Below are 20,868 nucleotides of genomic sequence, written 5' to 3'. Positions count from 1 at the left end.
GTCCCAACTTTTTTGAAATGTGTTGCAGGCATCCATTTCAAAATGAGCAGATATTTGCACAAAAACAACAAATTCTATCAGTTTGAACATTAAATATCTTGTCTTTCTGGTGTCTTCAATTGAATATAGGTCGAAAAGCATTTTCAAATCATTGTATTCTGTTATTATTTACATTTTACACAACGTCCCAACTTCGCTGGAATTGGGGTTGTATGATCAGAGAGGAACAGGGCTTCTGCAAACAGCCCAGCAGCATCCAGCCACCTGGTGTCACTGGCCAAATGACCCCCCCCCCCCCCCCCCCCCCCCAAAAAAAAAATCAGTCCGCCCTGACTTCACTGCACCTTCATTGCGCATGCATCATTTCGGTGCATCAGTAGCGACTCTCCAATTATCGTCTCGTTTCTGCTTAAAACTGACTTTAGAATGAATTAAGAAGTTTTTACTTTTCATCTGATGGTTAATAATCCCATTATTTCCTTTGATCGCTTTGGGTATAGAGAGTCAAACTATGTGGGAATGATTGTTGTAGAAAAGCTTCAGATATCTGTCGCTGAGATAGATGATGACTGGAGTGCAGTTTTAAACAAGGCAATAATCAGTGAAATGCTGCTGAAGCTCTGAAATGACGCATGCACAGTGAAGTCAGGGGGGACCATTCAGCCAGCGACACTGGCTCTGCAGCTGGCCGGCACCCACTCCCTGTGCATCCTGTCTGGCCATGGACAAGCTGCTCGAAATGTATTTTGTGTTTTATCCTGCTTGATCCTTTGGAAGCGCCTTTTCAGAGTGCTTCCAAAGGATCACGATGCCCATGTGCCCTGTCCAGCCACAGAGGAACGCATGAACCGGATTTACTGGGGGTTTTTTTCTGTCTCGTTTTATTTGCAGGGACAGCGGGCTTCACCCATGTGGGACATGTGGACGAGGCGAACCGGATTTATTGTTTTTATTTTCATTGTGTGTGAGGATGTCAATGGAAGTTGAGCAATGCAGCTACTGGACATCATCATTTTGTAAGTTTGTGAGTGATTGTTCACACTTTTCTTCTTGTTTTTAATTATTATTGACTTATTATTTTATTATGTCATGTATATTATGTATACTGTTACCCCCACCACCCGATCTCGGATAAGCGGTTGAAGATGAGTCATGATTGAGTATTTTATTAATGTTTATAGTGATTTTTCTGCCTAAAGTCGGGGGAATTTTCACAGCCTCTTTCACATAATAACAATGTCATAGTCCACATCCAGCCTGAGCACTGTGTGCACAAACGTGTTGCCATTTCAGCCGTGCCAGTGGTGCTCAAAATCCGTGAGAATGCCACGTGGTATTCATGTGCAAACCCTTGCACTTCCAAAGACCACACCAGTGCCGCTCAACGTTCACGTGTGTGCTGCCTGCCATTGTCAGTGGCTCTCATGCATTATGTGTACAGACTGCTCTGACTGATGATTTGTGGGGGTATTTTCGCCGCCACTTCAGACGGCATTCAGTGGACCGCCGGCCACCGTGCGCGCATGTGTCGGGGGACCAATTCAGTGAATGCAAATTATTGGTTAATAGCATTTTAAAAAGGAATAGTTTGTACCATCTGTCATGCTTAGTTATCATGTTACAGGGTAACATATGTCACATGTCATAGAATCCAATGGACATCCAACTTGTTTGACCTTTACTTTGGACACAAGTATTCAACACTGTCAAAACTATTCTTTTATTTCAACCAATAATTTACATCACTTTTTACCAAAATTAGAGCAACTTTAACTTGTGACCCCTGTACAAACTGAAACTGACCTTTGTCATCATTTTTGAAGTTTTTACCCCATAACTCCAGAACATTCAGTAATAAATAGTCAGTGCCTCATGAAAGTGTGATTACTGGGCCACCGATGATGAGGCTATACCCACACACACACACACACACACACACACACACATTGTGGTAATAAGTGGGGCACAGAAGAGCAGATGGCATAAGATTTTATCTCTCAAACTGTCCCCTGTTGTACTCGTAATCCCAACAAAGTACCGCCTGTCATCAAGTTGAAAACTCTTTACAAAGGCCTCACATACAAAACCGAAGGATAAAACCCTGTGACGGTGAACGGGTTCAGATATTAAAAACTACATCATAATGAAATCCTCACAAAGGAACCTAAGAACCATTCATCAGCATTTTCAGCACATTCTGTCGAAAAGCAGTTAAACACTGTAAAAAGATGAAGAATATGTGAAATGCTGGGTTTTCAGGAACAATCCAGAGGAAGTGTCTTGTCTAAGAATGCAGACATGGATGATGAACTACACACCAGGAACCATATGTAGGTCTACATATTGGCAGTTCGAATCCTATCCCAGAGCCCCCTGCCCTACAAGCATGGTGCCAAGTCAGGTCTGGGAGCATGCACCGTGCTGCACCACATCCACCACATTACAAATCCACTTTGACAACCATCCAGACAGGCAACTGGCCCATTCCCACCTCTCCAAAGTAACCATGTATCTGCAACAGCCAGGAGAACAGGATGCATCCCAATGGCCTTTCTTCAGCCACTGGAGTCCATCCATCCATTTTCTATACCTGCCCATTCCAATTAAGAAGGGGGGGGGGGGGGTCTGTATCACCAGTTGATTTCAACGTCGTAAATGTAGATATTTTTATGGATTTTCACATTTCAGTGGCGTCTTGGCTGCTTTCTGGCTATAAACTGAATATGTTTGGAATGTGGACATATGACATTTGAACGCATCAACTTGGAGTCTGGATAAAAGTAGTCAACATGTTTCACCATTTGTTGACATTTTATGGACCTAAATAACTGAGTAATCGAGAAAATAATCGATCCATTAATCAACCATGCTTATTTAGGGTCTGCTCCTTTCTCTGCTCCTGACCAAAGCAGCGTATGTCAGATGTATGACAAAACTGATAATCCACAAATGTACTGTGGCTCAGATAGCACAGAGGTCAAGATCTGATGGGGTGCTGGCATTTAGCAGAGGTGTAAATGCTGCTGGAGTTATGGGGCAGGGCCTGTGTACCTCTGGAGATGGCAGGCATTGAGGATCCAGGCCACTGAGGGGTTTGGTGAGCAGCTTTTCCCTCAGGATGGTGCGTAGGTGTCGAGCCATAATGGTCTGCTGCTCTACAGAGCAGTGGTTCTCCAGCGAGAGAATCAGGGGGTAAGGAGACGCCTGACGGGGAGAGACAGAGATAGACATTAGTGATGAAAAGAACGTTCTTGTTGTACTATGGAAAATGTAAAATAAAATAAAAACCTGCAGTAATTCCTACATTTATTTTTTTTACTTATGTTTCACTGCAGACAAGGTGAACCAAAGTGTTCAAATTCATTACCGTGAAGCGGTCAAGAAGGACATCGTAATCAGTCCTGTGTGTGTGTGTGTGTGTGTGCAAAAGGCCTTGGTGAACCATTCGGCTGCCCCTCTTATCTTCTTATCTTTCTGCCTTCCTCCCCTACAGTCTCATGTTGTCAAGGCAACTCCAGACATTATGCACACACTGACAGAAACTGATACAAACTCATCTCATCTGCACACATGACTCATGCCCCCCCCCCTCGCCTCCACCCTGCCACCCCCCGGGGGCCGTGTGGCTCTGCAGCTGCTGCGGCCTTCACACCCCCCCAAGCTTGGTGGCGCGGCATGCTGCTGCAGCCACCTACACTCTCATTGCCTCAATTCGGACGACGGACTGTTTCAAAGTTTAGCGTACATAAACAATCAAATGTATATGTGCAGTTGCTTTAATTCTGATGTGTGCCATTATTACGTTCAACTAGTAATAATTGTGGATTAATTTCTGTATTTTTGTCTGAGGTAATCGGGTGTGAAGAATGAATTGCCCTTTTAGGGATCAATATAGTTGTTTGAATCTTGAATCTCGAAAATAACTAAAAAATGTTTGGGTTTTAACAGGGTGTTTTAATGGGGATCATCACGACTGGTCTGCATGGTCCAACAATCCTGTGAATTGTGTTGTCTGAATTATCAGCTTTAGGGGTTGTCCTTGGCAAATTCGTCCCAGGTGAGGGTAATTCAACAAGACTCTTTATGATGTACACAATTAAGAGAACAGACTACGAGGTCCGTTAGAAAAGTATCGGACCTTTTTATTTTTTTCAAAAACCTGATGGATTTGAATCACGTGTGCTTGCATGAGCCAACCTTGAACCTTCGTGCTCATGCGTGATTTTTTTCATACCTGTTGGTTGCGTCATTTGCTTGTAAACAGCCTTTGTGTGAGGATGGGTGGAGTCTCTCGTCGTTTTTTCTTTGCAAGGAAATGGCGGAACGACTGGAGCAGCACGACTGCATAAAATTTTGCCACAAACTGGGCGACAGCCAGGTGGAAACCATTCAGATTATTCAGATGGCTTTCGGTGACGATCCTATGGGCATCACACAGATTAAGGAGCGGTACAACCGGTTTAAAGACGTCCGCACAATGGTGGAGGGCGCGCCGCGCTCCGATCGGCATCAACACGCTGAAACGACCGGATCATTTCCAAAGTGAACGCTGTGGTGATGTGGGACCGTCGTGTGATTATCAGAGAAATTGCGGAAGAGGTGGACATCAGCACTTTTTCTGCACATTCCACTGTGAAAGAAGATTTTGCCATGAAAAGAGTGGTGGCGAAATTCATCAGCACGAAGCTGATGGCGCAGTTACAGCGCCTCCTTGATGAAGTCTCATAGGACATGCTGTAACATGCCCTGACATGTCCAGCTTGTACACAATTTCTCAGATACTCACATGACTGAAAAGCCACCGAAAGCCGTCTGAATCTTCCGAATAAGTTTAACATCTGGTCATATCCTTCAGATGAGCTACGCTGTGGTGCGCAGTGACTCGCATTCACACTCAAGTGTTTTTAATTGTTTGTGCAATGTGCACGTGTAGTACACAAAATTAATGCATGCCAGAGATATTGAACATTTCAAAATTTTCTTCGCGCACTTACACGTAGCCGCGCACAGTTTTATGAGTTTACTCTCTGGCACGGCAGATTACGTACCAGTGTGCGGATCAAATTTGTGCAAGTGTTATGGTGTTTGAAAGTTAAAGTTAAGTTTGAAAGTTAAATCAACTCTAACTTGCAAACTTAAGTTCAAACAACTTAATTCATTCAGGTTTTTTAAGTTGGTTCAAACAATAACAGGAAGTAAAACAGGAAGTGAGAGACTGCTGTGATTTTATTTACACAGACTCGGCTGAATGAGACAAAAGCGGATGATGCTACTAGTTTAGTGGGGTTAACCACTCTTCAGGCTGATAGAAACAGCACGCTCAGTGGAAAAAACACTCAGTGGCGGGGTGCATCTACATAAACAATAGATGGTGCAAGGACTCAACCAGAACCTTCTCACATTGCTCTCCAGATATTGAATTTCTGACAGTAAAATGCCGGCCCTTCTACCTTCCACATGAGCGTTCAGTGGTTTACATCATTGCTGCTTACGTTGCTCCTAATACGGACGTTAAGACAGCCTTGGACTCTCTCTATCACCATGTCAACAAACTGCAAACGTCACACCCAGAAGAATTATTCATTGTTGGATGGATGGATGGATGGATAGCTTTATTATCATTGTCATTACAACAACGAGATTGCCACACTCACATTCCACAGACAAACAGCAATTAATCCACAATTATTACTTGTTTACCGTAATAATGGCACACATCAGAATTAAGACAACACATATACATTTGACAATGTTATGTGCCCTAAACATGAAACAGTCCGTTTTCCAAATTGAGGCAATGTGAGTGTGTGGTAGCCACTGCAACTGCAGTCACGCCGCCTGCCAGCCTGGGAAGAACGGGGGCCTGCCGCAGGGGGGGCAGAAAGGGTCTAAAGGAAAAAAACTGAAGCATGCTTCAGTCCATGTGTAAGTCTGTCAGTTTATTGTCTTTGTGGGTTGAGATAAGAATGGAGCCGAATAATCTCACCAAGGCCTGAATAAATTCCTCTGGAGGTAAACAGTGGGCATTTGTCCTTGAGGCTAGATGAGCCTGGAGTGTTGTAGCTGAGCAGTGAAAAACACTTTTAACAGTTCCACTTGAACAGCCAAATCCCAATTATGAATTTAGAATATTCCCAATTATGAATTAAGAATATTCACCGGCCTCCAAAACCTTCAGCTTCAACTCCAAGGTGTCATCAAATTTCCGTCTGAGTTCAAGAGTCAATGCAGTCTGCGAATGCACTGCCTTGCCAACCTTGTTAATCATGATGGACAAGCGAGGGCCCGTGGTTCTTGATGCCGCCGTCTTGCCAATTTTCCAGTAGATCAGGGCAGCACATAAGCCAAAAAGTACCAGCGCTGCTGCCATGAGACCACAAATGAAGAAATCCTTGATGTCCTCAACGGAGAAAGGCGCCAAGCATGCAACACGCCAAGACCCCCAGGAGTCGAGGACATAGCCCGCAGGATACGTTCCCTCTGGGCAGGTAGGATCCCCCGGTCCTGACTGTTTTGTTGAAAAATGGTGTCAATAGCATTCAGAGACCAGCTGATCACTTCCATGGTTAATCCAATAATAGTCCAATAGATCCAGAATCTAATATAGTTTTGAGGAATTCACAGTCTGGTGAAGTAGGGACTTGAAGGTTAAAGGCAGAGAGATAAGGGATAGTGGAGGAGATGCGACTGCCCTCGTCGCAATCTCAAGCGACATTAACCAAGCGACCGTGAAGAAAGTTCTCCCTCACTTTTTGCCACAAGAGGAGTCAACACACTGTCTATACCACCATCAAAGCAGCATTAAAAGCAGCCCCTCGGCTTCACCTCAGCTCGTCAGACCACATCTCCATCATGCTAACTCCTCCATACGGACCTCTGCTCACCAGAAACAAACCCTCCATCAAACAGGTGAGAGTGTGGCCAGAGGGAGAGATGAGATCACTGCAGGGACGCTTCAAATGCACAACCAGATCCAGGTTGGTATTTAGAGAGGCCCCACCACAGACCACACTGCAGACACTGAGGAGTTCGCTGAAGCTGTATCTGCTTACATCTACAAGCAGTGATGGGCACAGTTCAGCTAATCCAATAACAGATAATTAACGAAGCTAATGTTTTTAATAGCGGATTAGCTTTTCAGATACTGTAAGTTTTAAAACCATTATCGGACCAATTATCTTCCAATAAATTTAGTTCCGATAACTTTCAGTCCGATAACATTTTTTTTTTTTTTTTTTTTTGCTGGTAAGGTTAGAAAATTTTAACAAAAACATTTGTAAACCCTAAAATCAAACATTTTAGTCCACCTGTTGTGTATTTGTGGTAGATTGGCTGCCTGTCACTTGCTGATGACATCATCATTAAGTACAAAACGTGATTGGCCGGTCGACGGAGGGAGTATTGTGGGTAGTGTAGCTCAGGTTCACTTTGGACAGCGACGTGACAGCGAGTCGTTCACTTGATACAAAAACAAAACGGACTAATTTTAACATTATTTTATTTTATTTCTTTGTGGCTGTAATTTAATTGCCAAGATTCAGTGGGAGAGAAGAGCTCTCACAGCGCAGCTATGTGTACAGAGGGACTTTTCTTCACGTTTAGACACTGTTTTGGATTAAAAAAGGACGCTTTATGCGGATTATTTATTCAGATGAATCCCACTAAAACTAACAGGTAAGAATTTATATTTACTACGTGTATTTTACTCTGCCAATCAATGCATTAATGGATATATATAAGTCGTTTAAGCCGCAGGGTTGAAAGTGTGTGAAAAAAGCAGCAGCTTTTTAGTTCGTAAATGACCGTGTATTTAATACCGAGATAAACTGACTTCTAATACCGTGTTTTACTGCTTTTGAAAGATGATGACAGTTTGGGGTTTTATTTTTTTATTCATTCATTTTTCATGTGTTCTTATGTATTTGTGATCCTTGAATTTACCCAGCAGCGAAAAGTGAAAGTGAAACTGGTTTATCAGAAGCCAACAGTGTAATCTGATGTGGCTGCGTCCGAATCAATACTAAAAGTTATCGGTTATCTGTAATAAAGATACATTTTTTAGCAGTTTATCGGTTTAGCGTCATAAAAAATAACTTTTCAGTTAACGGATTAATGGTTATCGAAGCTAACTTTTTGGTTAGCTGGGCCCACGACTGTTGGCAAATATGGAGGATGTTACTGTCACAAAAAACATCACACAGGGCAAACGAGAAACCATGGACGACATGTGAGTTGCATGTCCTGCTGAAAGAACGAGACACCTCCTTTAACTGTGGTGACACCTGTGCCCTTAGAACGACCAGAGCCAAGTTGAATAAGGCCATCATAAAATTCAGCAACAGTTTCAGGATCACAGGGATTCCAAGAGACTGCGGCAGGGAATCAGATATGTTACAGACTATAAGATCAGCCCTGCAACCTGTGATGATGACACTGACTTCCTGAATGAACTGAACAACTACTCTGGACATTTTGAGGCATAAAATAAAACTCCAGCAGCCAAGTCCACCCCACTCCAGAAGGAGGTGGCTCTGACCTTTGACCCTGCTGATGTCTGTCGGACCTTGAAAAAAAACACAGGAGGCTGCAGGTCTGGACCACATACCTGGCTGTGTGCTCAAGGGGTGTCCAGAACAACTGGCACATGATTTGACAGACATTTTGGTCAAGCAATTGTGCCTTCATGATTCAAAAGGTTAGCCATCATCCCAGAGCCCAAAAGACCCTCCATTTGACTTTGTAACATAAATATTCAGGTTCGGTCTGTTCAAATTAGGTTTGGAAGGTGTATTGCCAGCTTATATTCACAAATATGGGTTTTCTGATTTGGCCTGCAGTTGCCAGCTCTGTGACATCACTGTGCACTTTAACTATACTTATACTGTTACTGTATGTATTTTTGGTTCCTGTCAAATACAGCGATACTGATTTAAGAAGTGAAGTGAAGTACTCACTTTGAAAGCGTACTCATTGATGGTCTCTATAACTTCTACAAAGGGCACTTTTGAGGTCAGGGTGTGTCCATGATAGATGACTGGTTCTCCTCGATCTCCATCCCAGCAGTCTAACTCCACACAGCGACAGCCGTGATTCAGAGCACTAAGACAAAGTCAACATTCAGTATCTCAAAACGCAGATCATCCAGGGGCTAAAAACAAATGTTTGTCAGTTAAATAGAAATGGTGACATCATCCAGAGAACTGAACTACGTATGTCCCGGTTCAAGGTTTCATTGAAGGGTGCAACCTTTGAAAGTACTAAACCAGGGGTGCTTACAATTTTTCAGCTTGTGAGGTACTTTTAAAATGACAAAGTCAGAATGATCTACATTACAAACGCTAAACATACATTGGTTCATCAATTAAACTTAATAAAACTTAGTCCCAGAATAATACTGATTTAAATATTTGAGTTGTTAAATTATTATTATTATCATTATTATTATTATAAGTACAGTAGTGTTCAGAATAATAGTAGTGCTATGTGACTAAAAAGATTAATCCAGGTTTTGAGTATACAAGGTCTGTCCATAAAGTATCGTACCTTTTTATTATTTTTTTTAAACTATATGAATTTCATTCATATGTTTTCACGTCAGACAAGCTTGAACCCTCGTGCGCATGCGTGAGTTTTTCCACGCCTGTCGGTGACGTCATTCACCTGTGAGCACGCCTTGTGGAAGGAGTGGTCCCACCCCGTCGTCGGATTTTCATTGTCTGGAAATGACGGAATGATTTGGGGTTTTTTTCCCATCAGAATTTTTTCAGAAGCTGTTAGAGACTGGCACCTGGAAACTATTCAAAAAATGTATCTGGCTTTCTGTGAAAATTTTATGGGCTTCACAGAGAATAAGGTCTGGTAGTACAGCTTTAAGGACCCCTTTAAGGACGCTCAGCGTGCCGCGATCTGAGCTGCGATGACACGGCACAAGCCACCGAACCATTTCTGAGCTGATGGCTCTGTGGATACGAGACCGTCGTGTGCTCTTTCTCTGGTTATCACAAGAGCTGGACATCAGCCATTTTCCGGCAGATTTCACTTTTAACAAGAGATTTTGTCATGGAAAGCCGCGCGGAGGCTTCGCGCGTCACGATCGATTGGCTTTGGAAGCGAGACAAAGGAACACCTCCGTTTCGGCGTGTCAGAGGACAAGTTTGGACAGAGCACACGACGGTCTCGTATCCACAGAGCCATCAGCTCAGAAATGGTCCGGTGGCTTGTGCCGTGTTGTCGCAGCTCGGAGCGCGGCGCGCTCAGTGTCCTTAAAGGGGTCCTTAAAGCTGTACTACCAGACCTTATTCTCTGTGAAGCCCATAAAATTTTCACAGAAAGCCAGATACATTTTTCGAATAGTTTCCAGGTGCCAGTCTCTAACAGCTTCTGAAAAAATTCTGATGGGAAAAGAAACCCAAATCATTCCGCCATTTCCAGACAATGAAAATCCGACGACGGGGCGGGACCACTCCTTCCACAAGGCGTGCTCACAGGCGAATGACGTCACCAACAGGCGTGGAAAAACTTACGCATGCGCACAAGGGTTCAAGCTTGTCTGACGTGAAAACATATGAATCAAATCCATATAGTTTAAAAAAAAATAAAAAGGTACGATACTTTATGGACAGACCTCGTATTTCTTATTGTTACATGGAAACAAGGTACCAGTAGATTCAGTAGATTCTCACAAATCCAACAAGACCAAGCATGTTGTGTGGGCCGCCAGAAGAGGAGGTACTGCTGGCCCACCACCAGAGGGCGCCCTGCCTGAAGTGCGGGCTTCAGGCACGAGAGGGCGCTGCCGCCTCCAGGAACAGCCGAGGTGACAGCTGTCACCCATCAACCATGACAGCTGTCACTGATCATCTACATCACATCTGGAATAAAAGCAGGAAGACACCTCCACCACATTGCCGAGATATCAACTTCATTGAGAGGTAATAGACTCAGCCGTTTTGCAGTATATCTGTATATTGTGAGTGTTTGCAGGAGTACCGGTCCCTCTTTCTGTGGAGGCTGAGTGAGTGCAGGATGGCACTCTTTTCCCCTGAGGAATCACTGCGGTACTCTACAGAATATTGAGTGAGAGGTGGAGGTGGAATTCCCACCACTGTTGTTACTGGGTGTACACACACCCACACTTGACTGTCCTTGTTTTCCGCCAGCAGTACCCCCTGTTGTGGGTCCATGTCACTACACTTTCCCAACAGGATATCTCGGCCAGCGTCATGGACTCCGAGGGGCATCACCCGGCTGTTGAACGACCAATGGGAGAGCAGGGAGCGCAGGCGTCTGCAGGAGGCGTGATTGGTGAGCTGCAGCACATTCTCGCCGCCTTTACGGCTCGGTTGGATCAAATGACCGAGCAAAACATCCTCCTGAACCGCAGGGTGGAGGCGCTCTCCGCGCAGGTGGTGGCAAGCGCTCAGGGCGCTGCTGCAGCTCCTCCTCCTGCCGACCCTGTGCAGGATATGAATGTTCCAGTGGTGGTTCAACAACCCCTCCCACCATCCCCTGAAGCATACATAAGCCCTCCAGAGCCGTACGGAGGTTGTGTGGAGACGTGCGCGGACTTTCTCATGCAGTGTTCGCTCGTCTTCGCACAACGTCCCGTCATGTACGCGTTAGACGCTAGCAAAATAGCTTATGTGATTACTTTGCTTCGGGGAGAGGCACGCGCTTGGGCTACGGCGCTTTGGGAGCAAAATTCACGGCTCCTTCACACGTACACTGGGTTTGTGAGGGAGTTCAGAACAGTGTTTGATCACCCTAACAGGGGAGAGACCGCTTCAACTGTGCTGCTGTCAATGAGACAGGGACGCCGGAGCGCAGCCGCTTATGCAGTCGACTTCCGCATCGCGGCTGCGAGGTCCGGCTGGAATAACGCTGCGCTCCGCGCCGCCTTCGTAAACGGACTGTCATCGGTCTTGAAGGAGCACCTGGTGGCCAAGGATGAACCGCGGGAATCAGATGGGCTTATCGATCTTGTTATACGGTTAGACAATCGGTTGGAAGAACGCCGTCGGGAACGAGACGAAGGGCGTGGCCGGGCGCGCGCCGTCCCTCTTCCTTCCGGGTCCGAAAAAGGTCCGCCCTTCCCACGCTCCCTGGCCTCTACGTCCCGTGGGGCGACAGCTCCCCCTGCTGATGAAGCTATGGACACGAGCAGGGCCACATTCAGACCACCGAATAGACAGAGGAGGCTTCCCCGCGGGGCGTGTTTGGTTTGTGGCTCAATGGAGCACCAATTGAGTAATTGCCCCGAACGGTTAAACACCAACGCCCGCCCCTAGAAACTGGGATTAGGGTGGGCCAAGAAATTCACGTGGGACACACACATATTTCCACACGGCTCCCAGTTACAATCCTTAGCGGGGATTTAACCCTTCAGGCCCCAGCACTGGTAGACACAGGGTCAGAAGGGAATCTGCTAGACAGCAGATGGGCCAGGGAGGTAGGGCTCCCTCTGGTGGCGCTTCCTTCACCATTGCAGGTGCGAGCACTAGATGGCACCCTCCTCCCTTTAATCACACACAGGACACTACCAGTAACTCTGGTAGTGTCAGGGAATCATAGGGAGGAGATTGAGTTTTTTGTGACTCCTTCTACCTCCCGTGTGATTCTGGGGTTCCCCTGGATGCTAAAACACAATCCCCGGATTGATTGGCCGTCCGGGGTGGTGGTACAGTGGAGCGAGACCTGCCATCGGGAGTGTTTGGGATCCTCGGTTCCTCCCGGTTCCCAGGCTAAGGAGCAGGTCAAAGTTCCCCCCAATCTGTCGGCGGTGCCGGTTGAGTACCACGATCTTGCGGACGTTTTTAGCAAGGATCGGGTACTCACCCTTCCCCCGCACCGTCCGTACGATTGTGCCATCGATTTGTTGCCAGGCGTGGAGTTCCCATCCAGCAGGCTGTACAACCTCTCCCGACCTGAGCATGAATCGATGGAGACCTACATCCGGGACTCCTTAGCTGCCGGGCTGATCCGTAACTCCACCTCTCCGATGGGAGCAGGTTTCTTTTTTGTGGGCAAAAAAGATGGCGGTCTTCGTCCATGCATTGATTACCGGGGGCTGAACGAGATCACGGTTCGCAACCGATACCCGTTGCCTTTGTTGGATTCGGTGTTCACCCCCCTGCATGGAGCCAAAATCTTCACAAAGTTGGATCTTAGGAACGCATACCACCTAGTTCGGATCCGGAAGGGAGACGAATGGAAGACGGCATTCAACACCCCGTTAGGTCATTTTGAGTACCTGGTCATGCCGTTCGGCCTCACAAACGCCCCCGCGACGTTCCAAGCTTTGGTTAATGACTTCTTGCGGGACTTCCTGCACCGATTCGTCTTCGTATATCTGGACGATATACTCATCTTTTCTCCGGATCCTGAGACCCATGTACGGCATGTACGTCAGGTCCTGCAGCGGTTGTTGGAGAACCGGCTGTTTGTGAAGGGCGAGAAGTGTGAGTTTCACCGCACCTCTTTGTCCTTCCTGGGGTTTATCATCTCCTCCAACTCCGTCGCTCCGGATCCGGCCAAGGTCGCAGCGGTGAGAGACTGGCCCCAACCCACTAGCCGTAGGAAGCTTCAACAGTTCCTCGGCTTCACAAATTTTTACAGGAGGTTCATTAAGGGGTATAGTCAGGTAGTTAGCCCCCTGACAGCCCTGACCTCACCAAAAGTTCCCTTCACCTGGTCGGATCGGTGCGATGCCGCGTTCAGGGAGTTGAAACAGCGCTTCTCGACTGCACCTGTCTTGGTGCAGCCCGATCCTAGTCGCCAGTTTGTGGTTGAAGTGGACGCCTCTGACTCAGGGATAGGAGCCGTGCTATCCCAGAGCGGAGAGACCGATAAGGTTCTTCACCCGTGTGCCTATTTTTCCCGCAGGTTGACCCCAGCAGAGCGGAACTATGACGTGGGCAATCGAGAGCTCCTTGCGGTGAAAGAGGCTCTTGAGGAGTGGAGACACCTGCTGGAGGGAGCGTCAGTGCCTTTCACGGTTTTTACTGACCACCGGAACCTGGAGTATATCAGGACCGCCAAGCGACTGAACCCCAGGCAAGCCCGCTGGTCACTGTTTTTCGGCCGTTTTGACTTCCGGATCACCTACCGCCCCGGGACCAAAAACCAGAGGTCGGATGCTCTGTCCCGGGTGCACGAACAAGAAGTCAAGACCGAGCTGTCGGATCCACCGGAACCCATCTTACCGGAGTCCACTATCGTGGCTACCCTAACCTGGGACGTGGAGAAGACCGTCCGGGAGGCCCTGGCACGGAACCCGGATCCCGGAACAGGACCGAAAAACAGACTGTACGTCCCACCAGAGGCCAGAGCTGCCGTCCTGGACTTCTGTCACGGGTCCAAACTCTCCTGCCACCCAGGGGTGCGTAGGACCGTGGCAGTGGTCCGGCAGCACTTCTGGTGGGTGTCCCTGGAGACTGACGTCTGGGCTTACATCCAGGCCTGCACCACCTGCGCCAGGGGCAAGGCGGACCACCAGAAGGCACAGGGACTCCTGCAGCCACTTCCTGTGCCTCATCGCCCCTGGTCCCACATCGGTCTGGATTTTGTCACGGGCCTCCCACCGTCCCGGGGACACACCACCATTCTCACGATAGTGGACCGATTCTCCAAGGCGGCCCACTTCGTGGCCCTCCCAAGCTCCCATCGGCCCAGGAGACGGCGGATCTCCTGGTCCACCATGTTGTCCGGCTGCATGGGATACCTACAGACATCGTTTCGGATCGCGGCCCCCAGTTCTCCTCGCAGGTGTGGAGAAGTTTCTGCCGGGAACTGGGGGCCACCGTGAGCCTCTCGTCTGGGTATCACCCTCAAACTAACGGACAGGCCGAACGGGCCAATCAAGAGTTGGAGCAAGCCCTTCGTTGTACTACCTCCGCACACCCGACGGCTTGGAGTGAACATCTGGCCTGGATCAAGTACGCGCATAACAGCCAAGTGTCCTCTGTCACCGGCCTCTCCCTGTTTGAGGTGTGTCTGGGGTACCAACCCCCTTTGTTTCCTGTGGTGGAGGGAGAGGTCGGTGTGCCCTCGGTCCAGGCCCACCTGCGGAGATGCCGTCGGGTGTGGCGCACCGCCCGTTTGGCCTTGTTGAGGGCCCGGACCGAGGGCAAAAGCCCATGCAGACCGTCAGCGGTCCCCGGCCCCTGCATACCAGCTCGGGCAGGAGGTATGGCTATCAACCAAGGACATACCACTCCAGGTCGAGTCGCCAAAATTGAAAGACCGCTACATCGGACCGTTCACCATCCTCAAGGTCCTCAGCCCTACTGCAGTGAGGCTCCGACTCCCGGCCTCACTGCGGATCCATCCGGTCTTTCACGTCTCCAGGGTAAAACCACATCACACCTCACCCCTCTGTGCACCCGGTCCGGCGCCGCCTCCTGCCTGTATTATCGACGGGGAGCTGGCTTGGACAGTACGCCGGCTCTTGGACGTCCGTCGAATGGGCCGGGGCTTTCAATATTTGGTGGACTGGGAAGGGTATGGACCTGAAGAACGCTCCTGGGTGAAGAGGAGCTTCATCCTGGACCCGGCCCTCCTGGCCGATTTCTACCATCGCCACCAGGGGGGGGGGTCCTGTTGTGTGGGCCGCCAGAAGAGGAGGTACTGCTGGCCCACCACCAGAGGGCGCCCTGCCTGAAGTGCGGGCTTCAGGCACGAGAGGGCGCTGCCGCCTCCAGGAACAGCCGAGGTGACAGCTGTCACCCATCAACCATGACAGCTGTCACTGATCATCTACATCACATCTGGAATAAAAGCAGGAAGACACCTCCACCACATCGCCGAGATATAAACTTCATTGAGAGGTAATAGACTCAGACGTTCGTGTTTTGCAATATATCTGTATATTGTGAGTGTTTGCAGGAGTACCGGTCCCTCTTTCTGTGGAGGCTGAGTGAGTGCAGGACGGCACTCTTTTCCCCTGAGGAATCACTGCGGTACTCTACAGAATATTGAGTGAGAGGTGGAGGTGGAATTCCCACCACTGTTGTTACTGGGTGTACACACACCCACACTTGACTGTCCTTGTTTTCTGCCAGCAGTACCAGATCCGACACGCCGAGACGGTGGCCACCTGGGGACTTCGGGACTTGGTGGCTCCAGTATCCCTCGGGTTCGGTGGCGGTGGAAATCGTGTGGTTCCGGTTCGTCTCCAGACGGGCGTCTCCTATCGTCGAGCCTGCCCACACGACACCTTTATTGATTGACTTGTATCCATTCTGTAATCTGCTGTGTTTGGTTGTGGCATTCACAACAGTAAAGTGTTCTAATTTAACTCCTTCTATTGTCCGTTCATTTACGCCCCCTGTTGTGGGTCCGTGTCACTACACTTTCCCAACAAAGCATTCATGATATGCACACTCTTAAGGCTATGAAATTGGGCTATTAGTAAAAAAAAGTAGAAAAGGGGGTGTCACGGCAGCACAAATTCATTCTAATACATTCTGTGATGGCTGCATGAAATTAGAAGTGAAGGGGGGGGTCAGGGTGTTTAGGGTTAGGGTGTTTAGGGTTAGGGTTGGGGGAAGGAGTAGGGTTGGGTTATGGTTAAGGTTAGGGTTGGGGGTAGGAGTAGAGTTAGTAATAGTGAGTTTAAAAAAAAAGTCACAAAATTATTCAAATTTTTGTGATGGGAGCACGAAAAAAACAATGTGAAACTGGACTGGGTTTGCCGCCTGAGCAGGAACAATGGATTACGTGTGTTTTTATGCTAAAAGCACAACCTGATTGACAGGTAAGAAGGTTTTATCAGTGCTTTTTACGTCATGCCATCTTCAGAAAGAGATTTTAGGCGGGGGGGGGGGGGGGGTGACTGTAAACATTTGTTGTTAATGCGTCACGGGTCTTCAGCTGTTTTTAGTTTAACCACAGCGAGGACACTCACAGAGCAGCAGAAAGTGTTTAAAAAAGTGTAAAAATGTCTTTGTAAAGCTTAGCGACAGACGACAGCAATTGTTTTTAAACTCTGAGCTGCTGCACAGAACGGCGGGTGAACAGCTCGCAGCATCAAATGTTGAAAGTGGGCTTGGGCCAGTTTTAATGCCATGCAATTTACCCACAATACCTTCATGATCGACCGCTCGATCGCTATTGACATATTGGGGACTCCTGTACTAAACCAACAGTGTAACAGGTTCATGTACTGCTGATCTGTCAGTCAGTCTTTCAATCAAATAGCACATCCAGGAAACACTGTCTCTCAGTGTGTCCACACTGACAATCCAGCAAAAGTACAGTGCAAGGATGATATCTGTAAAATGGTGCCTGCAGCACTTACTGGGCAGCAAGAAACTGCATGAGTTAAGTCTGCTGGAACTTTGAGCAACACTGGTTACACCCTTCACAAAAAACCTTCATAATGCCTGGAATCTCAGTATAAAACTAATGTGGATAAAATTATTACATGTTGATGATGTAGCCCATAGGGATTAAGGCCAGTAAAATTCTTTGTTTAATCTCTTAGATAGAACATCCATGTGATATCTGAGACCATTCTGATTATACAGCTTTCACAACTTGAACAATTGCAAAGTGTAAATGTATCATGGCTTATTGATTCTTACCGGATGTACGGCTCCGTGCTGCTCTCTCCAGTCAGCTGGTCCTTGGTGAGGTAGGTGTTGTGAGAGGAGGAGATGAAGTAGTGAGCCAGTGAGTACGTCATGTTTTGGTAAACCCTGGTATGGTCGGGGTCAAACACACAGTTCTCCTTGGACAGCATGTACATGGTGAAACCATTGGGTGTCATGAACTGGTTCTTCTGGGCTGTACTGGGCAAAAGACATATTAGTAAAGCAAAACAAATCAGCAGAGTGTATGTTATGGTCCAAGAGCCAGGGGCCATTTATCTGTATGAAATGACACAACCTTCCATTGGTATTTCTGAAAGGGGTGTCCCATGGGACATTCAAAACACAGCTGCTTGCGTGGCACAGCTGGGATGTTTAGACAGAATTAACCCTTTGCACTAACCTATAATCTAATGTAAAACATCCATTTCCTAGGAAGTCGTTCTGCTCCCCCACCAAACTAGGCTCAATAGAATTTCAATAGAATTTTGAGTTCCTTGAATTTCATGGGACTGTTGGACCCTTAGAACCTTAGTGACCCAGGAAAGGATTAATTTGCATATTTCATATCCTGATTTCTGAAAAGATAACTTTTTTAATTGCTATGCAAAGATTTCCACCGCATATGTGAGTTTGTAGGGAAGAGCCATCTGGTAGCGAAAAATGTAACTTTTGAGAGTTATTAGGGCTGAATCCTGAAAATGCACATTATCTGCAGTGCTGTGGGGTACCCTAAACGTAAAGGAACTGGTTCAAAAATTATTTTAAAAACTGACCTGATGTCTTATCTAATAAAACATGTCCATTCTTATAAAAACCTTTGTTGTCTTTCTGACCAAATTAGGTTTGGATAGGAATAGTGGTCAAATTTTGAGCTCAGTGGCTGTCACATGACCTTTTGACCCCTACTGTCCTAGAAAAAGGGTTAATTTGTATATTTCATAATTGGATCAGATAGAGCACACCAAGACACACATTTGATACATAGATCTCTGATATAGCTCTATTATTAAGAGAGTTATTCAATTTTTAAGTTGCCCTACCCCACTTTTTTGTCTATATCCGGCAAAATGACAGAAAAGGGTTCATTCTAGCTAAACGCCCCGGCTGTGCCATGCAAGCAGTACTGTTTTGAATGTCCCATGGTTTACCCCTTTCAGAAATACCAATGGAATGTTCTGTCATTTCATGCAGATAAATGGCCCCAGGCTCTTGGACTATTAGTCTCAATGCTGTGCTCAGTGTGTAGTACATAGAAGGGCACTTTCACTGTTTATCTACAGTTTGGTGCACATAAATTATGACGGGACACACATCCACTCAGATTCAGAGTGAACCAGCCCACAAATACTTAAGGTGTGAATATGTGCAGTAAAACAAAAACAATGTTGCAGTACAGTACAACACAGTTACCCCAATGGACCATAAACTGACCTTGTCACCACAGTGTGATTAAAAAAATAATGACACTGCGGCAGTTATATCTCACAGGGAAAAAAACTGCTCATCTCTAAACAGGGCATGTGAGGAGTTTATGTAACACTGCATGAAGAACCCAACCATGCAACATTACATGTTCTTCTTTTTCTTAATATTCCTTCAGTGCTTTCAGAGTCTGATTAATGTTGCAGGCACTTTGCAGTGGACAACTTCCAAATTCTTTCAGCCAATTTATTGAAACAGGAGGCGTTTGAAGCTTGTTTCTGCAGACTGTTTTCAATGCTGCAGTAATCATGTGCAAAATATGTAGCTTTATAACTGCAGAGTTAAATTATTTAACAAAATCATTACCTGGGTAGCAACCTGAAATTCCAGATGAACACATTTTGGCAAAATAAACTGATACGTTACACGTCGGTTGTCAATGAGTTGCTGCTGTAAACAGAAGAACAGCGACAACGGACGTGTAACGACTCAGTGGAGGCTGACACTGCTAAAGGTCAGCAGCTGACTGTATAGGACACCGCTGTCTCGTTTGAACCCTGCTTGATATCGCAGGATTTGACCACTTATGGGATAGCAGCTCCTGTTGTACGGAAAAATGGTGGACTGTTTTGTTTTCGGCTGCAATCAATGAAAAGTCGTGTTTTTTTTTCTCGGTTCCCAGTGGAGAAGGGAAGACGAAGCGAGTGGGAGACGTCGTGTCAGTAAGTGTTAGCCTACACAGCTAACTGCAGTAGCACCGTTCTCTTGCCTCAAAACCACCTTGACACGTTTGAGCTCCGAGTCATAAACAAACCACAACACATGTCCACTTTCCATCGCATCGTCACTTTTTCTATGCATTTTCACTTTGTGTGTTATTTGCCCAAAATCTCAGAGAAAATGCAGATTTTTTTCCAAGGGAAGTAAAAAAAATTACATCATATGCGTCATATTTTACCCCTTTATGCTACGTTTACACATAATGACGACAAGTCACGAATGCCACGAAGTACACATTCTTGGCCGCTGATCACGAATGTGATGATTCGGTGCAGAGGCGTCAGGTGTCCTCAGGAACTGCTGCAACCTGTTACCACACGTTACGATTAATGGCATGTGTTGCTGGAGAATTATCAGGAACCATTACGAATAATGTTCCGCATTGTTGCGTGCTATTGCACGTAACAGCGCATCGTTAAGTTCTGTCACGTTGTGAACGAGGTGAATTGTCTCTACACACACCCATATTCATCCAACCGAATTCAGATCGCTCCAGCTTTTCAGAAGAACTTTGTGACTGCATGCGTAGTTGAGCTCTGTGCCATGGAGTGGTGCAGAGAGGAGGAGATGGACAGAGTCAGATGTGTGGCTTCATGTGGCTCTGGTCTCACGCGTTTTCCCAAACATAGACACAATAGACAGCAATCAAACTGATTGCTGTGCAGCAGGGTTTAATTGTGCGTGCGCTTCTTCCTCCACCGGACTGGAGGAGGTGCAGAGATGTCTGGCTGCACGTGAGTCTCCTCTCGCTCCTCTGGTTGCTCAGACTCGTTCACCCGCTCATCGGTTACAACAGCAGGTGGAACACCTGCAGGAGCTTCAGCAGGAACTGTGGAACGACACTTGGTTGACTTTGCGTCACTGTTCCTCTTCGGCATCCTGCATCAAACTGAATGTGGAGCCGAGTTTAATTATGCGCACATGACAGAAAACTGATTCATCGTGGTGCGCAGTGAAATGTGACGCCGCGTTCAAGTCGTGACAAAACTTGACAGTTTTCGTGTCACTTCGTAATAACGTGTGACAGTTTGGGCTCCAAGAACCATCACAGGAACCACTACAAAAGTTGTCACGT

At 46.9% G+C, this 20,868-nt stretch overlaps 1 protein-coding gene across 1 annotated transcript in view; it reads right to left on the bottom strand.

Moving 5' to 3' along the window:
* Positions 1 to 20,868, bottom strand: part of plcd3b (phospholipase C, delta 3b) — a 170,289-nt gene that overhangs the window by 63,096 nt on the left and 86,325 nt on the right. The window contains exons 7-9 of the mRNA XM_034194305.1: positions 17,583 to 17,784; positions 8,955 to 9,099; positions 3,052 to 3,204 (exon numbers count right to left, since the gene is read on the bottom strand). Of these exons, the coding sequence (XP_034050196.1) occupies positions 3,052 to 3,204; positions 8,955 to 9,099; positions 17,583 to 17,784 (500 nt within the window). The remainder of the gene's footprint in view (positions 1 to 3,051; positions 3,205 to 8,954; positions 9,100 to 17,582; positions 17,785 to 20,868) is intronic.

The sequence above is a fragment of the Thalassophryne amazonica genome, chromosome 18 (assembly GCF_902500255.1).
Source record: "Thalassophryne amazonica chromosome 18, fThaAma1.1, whole genome shotgun sequence".
NCBI classification, from domain to species: Eukaryota; Metazoa; Chordata; class Actinopteri; order Batrachoidiformes; family Batrachoididae; genus Thalassophryne; species Thalassophryne amazonica.
This window is presented reverse-complemented; position numbering and strand designations above follow the sequence as displayed.